The 13,642-nt window shown below is 42.0% G+C and overlaps 1 protein-coding gene across 1 annotated transcript in view; it reads right to left on the bottom strand.

The window, feature by feature from the left end:
* MCM9 (minichromosome maintenance 9 homologous recombination repair factor) overlaps positions 1-13,208 on the bottom strand; it is a 97,700-nt gene extending 84,492 nt beyond the window's left edge. The window contains exons 1-2 of the mRNA XM_075862414.1: positions 13,168-13,208; positions 9,030-9,357 (exon numbers count right to left, since the gene is read on the bottom strand). Of these exons, the coding sequence (XP_075718529.1) occupies positions 9,030-9,357; positions 13,168-13,173 (334 nt within the window). The 5' untranslated portion in view covers positions 13,174-13,208. The remainder of the gene's footprint in view (positions 1-9,029; positions 9,358-13,167) is intronic.
* Between the last annotated feature and the right edge of the window lie 434 nt (positions 13,209-13,642).

The following is a 13,642-nucleotide window of genomic DNA, read 5'->3' as shown; positions in this document are numbered from 1 at the left end:
GGGGTTTGATGCACCCACTGCTGGACCAGGGTTACCTACTCTACCTGGATAATTTTTATACCAGCGTCCCACTCTTCAAGTGCCTCGCTTCCAGTAGTCCTGCGGCATGCGGCACTGCTAGAAGAAATCTGAGAGGTGTCCCTAAGACTGTGCTTGGGCATACAAGAAGGGGTGAGACCAGGGCACATTCTAGCAGCAACATATGGTGTCTCAAGTATAAGATAGAAGTCCTTGTATTGACAACAATACATGGCCACACCACCACCCATGTACCTGTACGAGGTACCAGTACAGAGACCCCCAAACCAGATTGCATCCTGGACTACAATAAGTACATGGGAGGGGTGGACTTGTCAGATCAAGTCCTGAAGCCCTACAGCGCCATGCGGTGTGGTATAAGAAGCTGGCCGTGCACATCATACAGATGGCATTGTACAATGCGTACGTGCTACGTCGATGTGTAGGCCAGAGGGGAACTTTCCTGGAATTTCAAGAGGTGATTATCAAGAACCTAATCTTTAGGGATCAAGAAGGGGGGCACCCAGTACTTCTGGAAGCGAGGCCACACGCACCGTACCAGGGCAACACTTTCCAGGAGAAGTTCCCCAAACTGGCAAGAAGGGAAAAAGTCAAAAGAGGTGCAAAGTCTGCTATAAGAGGGGGATAAGGAAGGACCCAATATACCAATGTGACACGAAAAACCAGGGCTCTGTATGAAAGTGTTTTAAAATGTATCATACATCCCTTGATTTTTAATCTACCCCAGTTTTACTTACCCTGATGTACTCCGCACAGCTTATCCCCCTCATCTTTCCCTTCTGAGCCCTGCCGTGTGCCCAGGCAGCTGATAACAGCCACATTGAGGGTATTGCCATACCCGTGAGAACCCACATTACAGTTTATGGAGTATATGTCTCCGGCAAAAATGCTCACTACACCTCTAGATGAATGCCTTAAGGGGTGTAGTTTTTAAAACGGGGTCACTTCTTGGGGGTTTCAACTGTACTGGTACCTCAGGGGCTTCTGCATAAATGACTTCGCACCAGAAAATCCCCAGTAGGCAAAATGGTGGTCCTTTCCTAATGTGCCCTCCCATGGGCCCAAACGTCAGTTTATCACCACAATTTGGGCATTGCCGCACTCAGGACAATTTGGGCAACAAAATGGGGTATTTCATTTCTTGTGAAAATAAGAAATTTTCAGCCAAAACTACATATTATTGGAAAAAATAAATTTTGTTTGAATTACAAGCCCAATTCAAATAAGTTATGTGAAAAAACTATGGGGTCAAAATAGTCACTACACCCCTCAAGGAATTCATTATTGGTGTTGTTTCCAAAATAGGGTCACTTCTGGTAGGTTTCCATTGCTTTGATACCTCTGGGGCTCTGCAAATGCGACATGGCACCCGAAAACCAAACGAGCAAAATCTGGACTCCAAAGAACAAATAGCGCTCCTTTCCTTTTGAGCCCTCCCATGGGCCCAAACGGCAGTTTATCACCACAAATGGGGCATTGCCGCACTCAGGACAAATTGGGTAACAAAATGGGGTATTTTATTTCTTGTGAAAATAAGAAATTTTTATCAAAAATGACATCTCATTGGAAAAAAATGTCATTTTTTTTAAATTTCACAGCGCAATTCAAATACGTGCGGTGTAAAAACTGTGGGGTCAAAATGGTAACAACCATAAATTAATTCCTTGAGGAGTGTAGATTCCGAAATGGGGTCACTTTTGTGGGATTTCTACTGCTTTGGCACCTCAACACCTCTTCAAACCTGGCATGCTGCCTAAAATATATTCTAATAAAAAAAGAGGACTCAAAATGCACTAGGTGCTTCTTTGCTTCTGGGGCTTGTGTTTTAGTCCACGAGCGCACTAGAGACAGATGTGGGACATTTCTAAAAACTGCAGAATCTGAACAATACATATTTAGTAGTGTTTCCCTAGTAAAACCTTCTGTGTTACAGAAAAAAATTGAATACAATTGAAATTCAGCATGAAAAATTAAATTTGCAAATTTCACCTCCACTTTGCTTTAATTCCTGTGGAATGCCTGAAGGGTTAAATAAACTTTCTAAATGCTGTTTTGAATACTTTGAGGGGTCTAGTTTTCAAAATGGGGTGTTTTATGGGGGGGGGGGGGTTCTAATACATAGGCCCCTCAAAGCCACTTCGGAACTGAACAGGTACTTTAAAAAAAGGCTTTTGAAATTTTCTTAAAAATATGAGAAATTAAGATTGGCTTGGTCTGTCCTGGAAGCTGGTGTGTGGGTTCTCTGGTTCTGCCTGCTTCTTTTATCCTCTCTCCGATGCAAAGGGTGGAATCGCCTCTTTATGATGTGTAAGTGGTTCTGATGCAGTTTGTCGTGGTGCCCACTGTCCTGGACGCACTGTCAGTATTACTTAAAGTGTATTGCTATGTATTCATGTATTCTGTCCACCATATTACCTTCTCTTCTGCTGTGAAGACTGTGGTACATTGTGCTTGGAAGTGTTATATGCATAATATTTTTATTTTGCTTTTGTTTTCTTTCTGTTTCCACTTGCCGCATATGTATGATGGAAGCGTATATTTTCTATTTTGATGTAAAACACTTTTTCTTACAGAAAAATAAACAAATAAAGAATGTTAAAAAAAAAAAATATGAGAAATTGCTGTTTATGTTCTAAGCCTTGTAACGTCCAAGAAAAATAAAAGAATGTTAAAAAAAACTATGCCAATCTAAAGTAGACATATGGGAAATGTGAACTAGTAACTATTTTGGGTGGTATAACCGTCTGTTTTACAAGCAGATGCATTTAAATTCTGAAAAATGCTATTTTTTATACATTTTCTCTAAATTTTGCAATTTTTCACCAATAAACACTGAATATATCGTCCAAATTTTACCACTAACATAAAGCCCAATGTGTCACGAGAAAACAATCTCAGAATTGCTCGGATAGGTTTAAGCATTCCGACGTTATTACCACATAAAGTGAAATATGTCAGATTTGAAAAATGGGCTCTGAGCCTTAAGGCCAAAACAAGGCTGCATCCCTAAAGGAATAGTGTCACGAAAAAAAAATGTTTAACATCAGTTTGATTTTAGTCTTTTATTAAAAACTTTTATATTTCTTTGTGTGTTTGTGTTTTACTTTTTTTTATTTTTACACTTTTTCTTCCCTATGGGGGCTGCCATTTTTTACTCCATTTCTGTATGTGTCGATTAACGACACATACAGACATGGAGTACGGCAGCCCCTGTCCCATAGTGAATGCGAACGGGGCCCGTTCCATCCACTATGGTGTACGCCGTCTGTGTGGGAACGGCGCCAGTCCAAGTTGAACTGCGCGCCGTACGGCGCCATTTTCCTGTGGACCGGAAGTCGCGGCCGGACAGTAAGATTACTACTTCCGGTCGCGGCTTCCGGACTTGTGCACATGGAGCAGTGGCAGCAGACGGAGCGGACGGACCGGAGAGAGCGGCGGCGACTGGAGCAGGTAAGTGATTTCTATGTATGTTCGTGTTTCAGTGTGTGTTTACTACTGTATGTAAACCTACTACACTGTGTGTTAGCTCAAAAAATGGCGACACAGTGTAGGAGGTTTGACCGTTCAATCCCCTCGTTTCTCCCGGCACTAGCCAGGATAAAGGAGGGGGGGGGGGGGGATTCTGAGAGCTCACTAGAGCGAGTGAGTTTTTCCCAATTTTGCAGCATAAAGCAATGTGGTTGCTTTACCGCATGCAATGCTGCAATTTTGGGAATTGCTCCATCTAGTGACCAGCACTGGGAAATATTATAAATTAGAATCTAATTTATAATATTTCCTGACTCGTGAAAAAAATAAAAAAAATTAGAACAATGTTTAATCACCCACACACTAATTGTTTAACTAAAAAAAAATACATTTTTTGCTAACAACACATTCCCTTTAAGGGGTTAAAGGGGTTATGTGGGGACCAAACATTATTAGTGTACTCACTGCAGTATGTGAGTACACACGCTAATAAACATTCCGGTCCCCCGTCGCGCAGACTATGAGATTTTAATTGATTTTTATATCACTGGCTGGGGACCAGAAGTCTAATGGCAGCTGGAGGCCTATTAAAGGCCCCCAAGTCTGCCGGTAGTGAATGCCTGCTGGGCCAAAAAAGAAAGAAAAGTAAAAAAGCTACATATATTTGGTATTGCCACGTCCGTAACCACCCCAACTATAAAGCTATTATGTTATTTAACCCGCTCGGCAAACGCTGTAAAAAATAAAAGAACACCACCAGAATTGCTGTTTTTCCTGTTTTCCAAAAAATTGGATAAGAAGTGATCAAAAAGGCACATATACTACAAAATACCGATAAAAACTACAAGTCATCCCGCAAAAAAAAAAAAAAAAAAAGCCCTCATACAACTGCATCGGCGGAAAAATAAAAAAGTTATGGCTCTTCAAATATAAAGACACAAAAACAAATAATTTTGAAAAAAAAAAAAAAAGATTTTTACTGTGTAAAAGTAGTAAAAGAAAATCATATCAATTTGGTATCGTCACAATTGTAACGACCCGCTGCATAAAGTTATAAGGTTATTTATACCGCACGCTAAACGGCGTAAATTAAAAGACGCAAAAAAAAGAGTGGCCAAATTACGTTTTTTTTTATTACGCTCCAAAAAAAAGTTAATAAGAGTTAGTCAATAAATTATATGTACCCCAAATTGGCGCTATTAAAAAATACAACTTGTCCCGCAAAAAACATCAAGGTTTTAAATAGGCTGGTCACTAAGGGGTTAAACAATGCTGAGCTTGGTGGTTTAAGTGGCTTGTGAACTAAGTGGAGTTCTAAAACCGGAGTTGAAAAGAGGAGTTGAAGCCCCAGTAAGTACTCTTCTTTTTCTTTGACAATTGTTCGCTGTTTTGGTGTAACTTGGATAATGGATAGCAAGATTGGAGGTTTTCTTCAGTGCACAGTTTGTCATATGTATACACGACTGGAGCCGGAGTTCCAGGGTGAATATCTCTGTGGCAGATGTGAGCATGTTGTTCACCTGGAAGCTCGCATTAGAGATCTGGAGGCGCAAAATGCAACACTGAGGAGGATAGACAATTTTGAGCGGAGCTTGCTGCTCACAGAGCATGCAGTTAGTGGGTTAGAACTGGAGGGTGAAGACATGGGTGAGCAGGATCAGGTAAGTAGCTGGGTTAATGTAGTTAGGGGCAGTAGAAAGGGGTCAAAGACAAGGAAGGCCGATCCGGTTTCTGGCATTCCAAGCAAAATTGCCAGGTTGGGTGATGATGCAAGGGTGTCAGTCTCAGAAAAGGCAGCCCTAGTGGATACTGATCTCCCTAACAGCCGGGAGAACAGCCCAGCTAGTAGTCGGCGGGATGGTAATGCAGGCAAGCCAAGACAATTGATAGTTGTAGGGGATTCTATAATCAGGAAGACGGATAGAATAATTTGTCGCCAAGACCGCCTCAACCGAATGGTTTGCTGTCTCCCTGGTGCCAGGGTTCGGCATGTGGTGGAACGGGTGGACAAATTGCTGGGAGGGGCTGGTGATGATCCAGCTGTCGTGGTCCATGTCGGTACCAACGACAGAATAAATGGTAGGTGGAGGAGCCTTAAGAATAATTTTAAAGAACTAGGCTACAAGCTGAAGGGAAGGACCTCCAAGGTTGTATTCTCAGGAATACTGCCTGTGCCATGCGCATCACAGGAAAGACAGCGGGAGCTCAGGGAGTTAAATGCATGGCTGAAGTCTTGGTGTAGAGGAGAAGGATTTGGGTTCCTAGAGCACTGGGCTGACTTTTCATTGGGGTACAAACTGTATTCTGCAGATGATTTGCACCTAAATGGAAGGGGGTCCGCTGTGCTGGGGGAGAGAATTCTAGCTGGGGTGGCGGAGTATTTAAACTAGGGCTGAGGAGGGAGGTCAATGTAGAAAAAAAAGGGGTAGCCAGGTTAGAGAGGGGTCAGACTATATTGGTGGGGGGAGAAACAGAATGTGGGGAGAGGACTAGACAACAAGATAAGGAGATCCTTTCGTTACAAAACATCAGTGTGAATAAAAAGGACCGATTAATGTCAAATCACATTTCTGATAATAAAAGTGAACAACTGACAGGCAAGTTAAAGTGTATGTTCACAAATGCCAGAAGTCTAGCAAGCAAAATGGGGGAGCTGGAGGCCTTGATACTGGAAGAAAATATAGATATAGTTGGTGTTGCTGAAACATGGCTGGACTCTTCACATGACTGGGCTGTAAATCTACAGGGTTTTACACTTTTTCGTAAAGACAGGACAAATAGGAAAGGTGGTGGTGTTTGTCTGTATGTGAGAAGTGATATGAAGGCGAGTGTGAAAGAGACAATAGTGGGTGAAGACTGTGAGGAGGTTGAAACCTTGTGGGTGGAACTAGAAAGGGAGGTAAACACTGAAAAAATTACTTTTGGTGTAATCTATAGACCCCCCAATATAACTGAGGAGATGGAAGGTCAGATATATAAACAGATGGAGCGGGCTGCACAGGCGGGTACTGTAGTGATAATGGGAGATTTTAATTTCCGGGATATTAATTGGTGTCATGGTTCGGCTTCAACTGCAAAGGGGAGACATTTCCTCAACCTGTTGCAGGAAAATTTTATGGGCCAGTTTGTGGAAGACCCGACTAGAGGTGAAGCTCTGTTGGATCTGGTCATTTCTAATAATGCAGATCTTGTTGGGAATGTCAATGTTCGTGAAAACCTCGGTAACAGTGATCATAATATAGTTACATTTTACCTATACTGTAAAAAACAAACGCAGGCTGGGAGGGCAAAAACATTTAATTTTAAGAAAGCCAATTTCCCCAGGATGAGGGCTGCAATTCAGGATATGGACTGGGAAGAACTAATGTCAAATAATGGAACAAATGATAAATGGGAGATTTTCAAATCTACTTTGAGTTATTATAGTGCAAAATTTATTCCTACAGGTAATAAGTATAAACGACTCAAATTAAACCCCACATGGCTTACACCTTCTGTGAAAGGGGCAATACATGACAAAAAAAGGGCATTTAAAAAATACAAATCTGAGGGTACAGCTGTAGCCTTTGTAAAATATAAAGAGCTTAATAAAATCTGTAAAAATGTAATAAAATTAGCAAAAATACAAAATGAAAGGCAGGTGGCCAAGGATAGTAAAACAAATCCCAAAAAATTCTTCAAGTATATAAATTCAAAAAAGCCCAGGTCTGAACATGTAGGACCCCTAGATAGTGGTAATGGGGAGTTGATTACAGGGGATCAAGAGAAGGCAGAGTTACTAAATGGGTTCTTTAGCTCTGTATATACAACAGAAGAAAGAGCAGCTGATGTAGCCGGTGCCAGTGCTGTTAATATATCGGCTGATATACTGAATTGGATGAATGTAGAGATGGTCCAAGCTAAATTAAATAAAATAAATGTGCACAAGGCTCCGGGACCAGATGGGTTACACCCTAGAATTCTTAAAGAGCTTAGTTCAGTTATTTCTGTCCCCCTTTTCATAATATTCAGAGAATCTCTAGTGACTGGTATAGTGCCAAGGGACTGGCGCAGGGCAAATGTGGTGCCTATTTTCAAAAAGGGCTCTAGGTCTTCCCCGGGTAATTATAGACCAGTAAGCTTAACATCAATTGTGGGGAAAATGTTTGAGGGGCTATTGAGGGACTATATACAGGATTATGTGACAATAAATAGTATTATAAGTGACAGCCAGCACGGTTTTACTAAGGACAGAAGTTGTCAAACTAACCTAATCTGTTTTTATGAAGAGGTGAGCAGAAGTCTAGACAGAGGGGCCGCTGTGGATTTAGTGTTTTTGGACTTTGCAAAGGCATTTGACACTGTCCCCCATAGACGCCTAATGGGTAAATTAAGGACTATAGGTTTAGAAAATATAGTTTGTAATTGGATTGAGAATTGGCTCAAGGACCGTATCCAGAGGGTTGTGGTCAATGATTCCTTCTCTGAATGGTCCCCGGTTATAAGTGGTGTACCCCAGGGTTCAGTGCTGGGACCACTATTATTCAACTTATTTATTAATGATATAGAGGAAGGGATTAATAGCACTATTTCTATTTTTGCAGATGACACCAAGCTATGTAATAATGTTCAGACTATGGAAGATGTTCATGAATTACAGGCAGATTTAAACAAACTAAGTGTTTGGGCGTCCACTTGGCAAATGAAGTTTAATGTAGATAAATGTAAAGTTATGCATCTTGGTACCAACAACCTGCATGCATCATATGTCCTAGGGGGCGCTACACTGGCGGATTCACTTGTTGAGAAGGATCTGGGTGTACTTGTAAATCATAAACTCAATAACAGCATGCAGTGTCAATCAGCTGCTTCAAAGGCCAGCAAGATATTGTCGTGTATTAAAAGAGGCATGGACTCGCGGGACAGGGATGTAATAATGCCACTTTACAAAGCATTAGTGAGGCCTCATCTAGAATATGCAGTTCAGTTCTGGGCTCCAGTTCATAGAAAGGATGCCCTGGAGTTGGAAAAAATACAAAGAAGAGCAACGAAGCTAATAAGGGGCATGGAGAATTTAAGTTATGAGGAAAGATTGAAAGAATTAAACCTATTTAGCCTTGAAAAAAGAAGACTAAGGGGGGACATGATTAACTTATATAAATATATTAATGGCACATACAAAAAATATGGTGAAATCCTGTTCCTTGTAAAACCCCCTCAAAAAACAAGGGGGCACTCCCTCCGTCTGGAGAAAAAAAGGTTCAAGCTGCAGAGGCGACAAGGCTTCTTTACAGTGAGAACTGTGAATTTATGGAATAGCCTACCGCAGGAGCTGGTCACAGCAGGGACAGTAGATGGCTTTAAAAAAGGGTTAGATAATTTCCTAGAACAAAAAAGTATTAGCTCCTATGTGTAGAAATTTTTCCTTCCCTTTTCCCTTCCCTTGGTTGAACTTGATGGACATGTGTCTTTTTTCAGCCGTACTAACTATGTAACTATGTAACTATGTAACTATGATAGGATACTAGAATTCAGATATATACCTGTTATCCTTGCATGCAGATTCTGTTTCATGTTCAGACTGTCCTGTTGCGAGTTTGACTGCATAACACACAAGGCTGCTCTCCGCAAAGCATTATCAAAAACTGGTAAAACCTCATTGGGAAAGGCATTGAAATAATCCCCAACTTCCATGTTGGTTTCAAAAAGTGTCATAGCATTGACGACCACAGAGTAATGGGCATCCTCGTCACTTTCCATGAGAATCTGTACGATGTCCTTCTGGTGGTGCTCTACAACATACGATTCCAGCACCTGCCCCACCAGTGCAACTTGTTCCGAATGCAGATGCATGTCTGGAATCAAAGGGATCTGAAACGGAGAAGAGTTGGATGTCAAAGTGGCTTCACATCTATGTACAGAGTGAGAGATGGTTGGGAAACCTATACAGATAATGGAATCTGAAAGAATTGCCCTACATTGGTCCATCTATTTAATATCTACACATTTAATTAAATAAACTAGCCAATTGTGTTTCTCTTCCTTTACACAAAAAAAAAAATCATTAAAAACCCCTGGTATTTGGTCGACTGTTGCTCAAAATGTGGGCAGCCCAATGTGCGGCGATACCTGTAGCAGCTCTTCAGCAGTCTTCTTAGCATTTTTACAAACTATGCAGTTACGATATTTTTATACAGCAAACATGCAATAAACTCAAGATTATCAATAGCAGTGTTATATCAAGTCCAGAGTCAGCGCAGCGTCTACCAGGAAATTTTAGAGCACCTCATGCTTCCCTCTGCTGACAAGCTTTATGGAGATGCGGATTTCATTTTCCAGCAGGACTTGGCACCTGCCCACACTGCCAAAAGTACCAATACCTGTGTAATAAGCACAGTATCACTGCGCTTGATTGGCCAGCAAACTCGCTTGACCTAAACCCCATAGAGAATCTATAGGGTATTGTCAAGAGGAAGATGAGAGACACCAGACCCAACAATGCAGACGAGCTGAAGGCCGCTATCAAAGCAACCTGGGCTTCCATAACACCTCAGCGGTGCCACAGGCCGATCTCCTCCATGCCACGCCACATTGATAACACCTCAGCAGTGCCACAGGCCGATCTCCTCCATGCCACGCCGCATTGATAACACCTCAGCAGTGCCACAGGCTGATCTACTCCATGCCACGCCGCGTTGATGCAGTAATTCATGCAGAGTCGGAGCCCCGACCAAGTATTGAGTGCATATACTGTACATACTTTTTACTAGGCCTACATTTCGGTATTAAAAATCATTTTTGAAATTGGGCTTATATAATATTCTTATTTTCTGTGAGACAAAATTTTGGGTTTTCAGTAACTGTTCAGAAACTAGCAGTAATTTCTTTGCGGAAAAACTGCACCAATTCCTGCATTTATTTACTGCAGAAAATGGTGCGGATTTTGCTGCGTTTTTCTCAATGCCAGGTGATGGTGACATCTCCCCTGTAAAACGCAGCACTTCAGTCCACTTTCCACAGTAGGAATTTACTTGATGCAGTAAGAAAAATATGCACCGCAAGTGAATTTCTACTCTGAAATTTTACGCATGTGGATGAGATTTATTAAATCTCTTCCACTTTGCTGCTTCTGTATTCTGCTGCGTATTTTCCGTCCGCAATTCCGCTATGTGTGGACAAGCCCTATGAGTGAAATATGTCACTGTATGGCAAATGTCACGCGTATACATCATGGGCTTTGCAATAGTCTTTCATGGTTTGTACATTAAAAGGATACCATTATAGTCTATAAGAGACAAACGCGTTAAACGGATGCTACTATTAGGCATCCATTTAAAGAGGCTCTGTCACCAGATTATAAGTGCCCGATCTCCTACATAATGTGATCGGCGCTGTAATGTAGATAACAGTGGTTTTTATTTTGAAAAACGATCATTTTTGAGCAAGTTATAAACAATTTTAGATTTATGCTAATTAGTTTCTTAATAGACAACTGGGCGTGTTTTTACTTTTTACCAACTGGGCCGTTGTAAAGAGAAGTGTATGACGTTGACCAATCAGTGATCAATCAGCGACATACACTTCTCATTGTTCCAGCCCAGCTTCTTCCATTGCACACTGTAACAATGGTCTGCAACAATGAGAAGAGTATGACACTGATTGGTCACTGATTGGTCAGTCTCTTACACTTCTCTTTACAACACCCAGTTAGTCAAAAGTACAAACACGCCCTGTTGTCTATTAAGAAACTAATTAGAATAAATCTAAAATTGCTCATAACTTGCTCAAAAATTATCATTTTTCTAAATAAAAACCACTGCTTTTATCTACATTACAGTGCCAATCAGATTATGTAGGAGATAGGGCACTTATAATCTGGTGACAGCCTCTTTTACGCATCCATTTAAAGAGGCTCTGTCACCAGATTTTGCAGCCCCTATCTGCTATTGCAGCAGATCGGCGCTGCAATGTAGATAAGAGTAACGTTTTTATTTTTAAAAAACGAGCATTTTTGGCCAAGTTATGACCATTTTTGTAGTTATGCAAATGAGGCTTGCAAAAGTCCAAGTGGGTGTGTTTAAAAGTAAAAGTCCAAGTGGGCGTGTATTATGTGCGTACATCGGGGCGTTTTTAATACTTTTACTAGCTGGGCGTTCTGATGAGAACGCCCCGATGTACGCACATAAAACACACCCACTTGGACTTTTACTTTTAAACACACCCACTTGGACTTTTGCAAGCCTCATTTGCATAATTACAAAAATGGTCATAACTTGGCCAAAAATGCTCGTTTTTTAAAAATAAAACCGTTACTGTAATCTACATTGCAGCGCCGATCTGCTGCAATAGCAGATAGGGGTTGCAAAATCTGGTGACAGAGCCTCTTTAAAGTATACGTCGTGAGCAGGGTCATGAGAATTCATGATGTACACATTTAACACATAGCATTAAACTGTATGGTGACAGATGCAACCAGGGACCCGTCACAGCCTATATTTAGCGTGTATGACGGGAGCGTAAAAACCCAGACTAAATCCGCTGACCGGTGAAGTGAATGACATTGACTATCATTACAATGGCGCCTGTCAAGGGTTGGAATATATTAGGCAGCAAGTGAACAATCAGATTGTGAAGTGAATGTTGGAAATGTAAGGATCTGAGCGAATTAAACAAAGGATAATTGTGATGGATAGATAACTGGGTCAGATCATCTCCAGAACTGCAGGTCTTGCGGTGGGTTCCCGTCATGCAGTGGTTTGTACCTATCACACGTGGACAAGGAAGAGCAACCGCAGAACCGCTGACAAACTTTGACAACGGACACACCCGCTCATTCATTTCAGGCTGGATTTAGACGAGCGTGTGCGTTTTGCGTGCGCAAAAAAACGCTGCGTTTTGCATGCGCAAAAGGTACTTAACAGCTCCGTGTGTCATCACCATATGGTGCGCGGCAACGTGATTTTCGCGCAGCCACCATCATTATGACACTGTTTGTATTTTTGTAAACAGAAAACCACGTGGTTCTTTTCTGTTTTCATTCATACTTTTTACTACTGTTGCGCGAATCACGCGCGTACCACGGAAGTGCTTCTGTGTGCTGTGCGTGATTTTCACGCACCCATTGACTTCAATGGGTGCGTGATGCGCGAACAACGCACAAATATAGGACGTCGTGAGTTTTACGCAGCGGACACATGCTGCGTGAAAATCACTGACTGTCTGAACAGCCCCATTGACTAACATAGGTCCGTGCGAGGCGCGTGAAAAGCACACGCGTTGAACGGACATATTACACGCTCGTGTAAATAAGCCCTCAATGTGTGCTTTTCTGTCATGTGACTTTTAGAACTTAAAAAGACCCACAACCAAGTCGCCCCAACTTTACAGCAGAGCCGCAAACACCACTCAGATGTGACTGGTAACACTGCATGTCACAAAATCATCACGTAGTCCCCGTCTGAAAGCGGTATGGTCATGAGTGGAGCAATGCTGCTGCTTCATAGCGCTCTCCCACTGCCCACACATCTGGGCAGAAACAGCAACACGTGCGGCACAAACCTTAAAGTCACACCTTGCTGGAGGACTGGTATATGTAACTGCATGCCACTTGTGCAATGCTACAGCGTTGTGTTACGTTCAGACAACTCCTTGCAGTATGAGCAGTTAGTGGCGACCACTTACCCACATCTAGTGTCACTCGTCCCCATTCCGCTCTCACATACACACCAGGCGCGCTATTTTACGCGCCTGCGCATTCTGCCGCGAGTCAAGCCTCGTTTTCAAGTTGGATTGTTCCCGAGCCATTTCTAAAGCTGGCAAACTCTGAGTCGGTGTTTTTTTTTATTTTACGTTATACACGCATAACCAGCCTACAGACCGGCGGCAAAACCTGCCTGCTGTACGTGACGGCTCCGCTCAAAAATAGGGGTGGCGACTTCCGTGTTTATGGTGACACGTGGCTGGATCGTAATTGGTCGGTCGCTAGTGGATGGGGCGGTACTGAGAACTTGATTGGCTACTGCTTGGAAATCTTCCAGGAGTTACCTTCGTTATTGTACTGTGTCTCTTGTTTTATGACTACTGTTGTAATATCCATGTGTCCATTCAAAAAGAGGAAACGTCACCTGCAAAGATAGTTTTTCTATATAGTAGTTTG

This window comes from Rhinoderma darwinii, chromosome 4 (assembly GCF_050947455.1).
Source record: "Rhinoderma darwinii isolate aRhiDar2 chromosome 4, aRhiDar2.hap1, whole genome shotgun sequence".
Lineage (NCBI taxonomy): Eukaryota > Metazoa > Chordata > Amphibia > Anura > Rhinodermatidae > Rhinoderma > Rhinoderma darwinii.
Note: the sequence above shows the minus strand (reverse complement) of the source record. Positions and strands in the feature narration are given on the sequence as shown.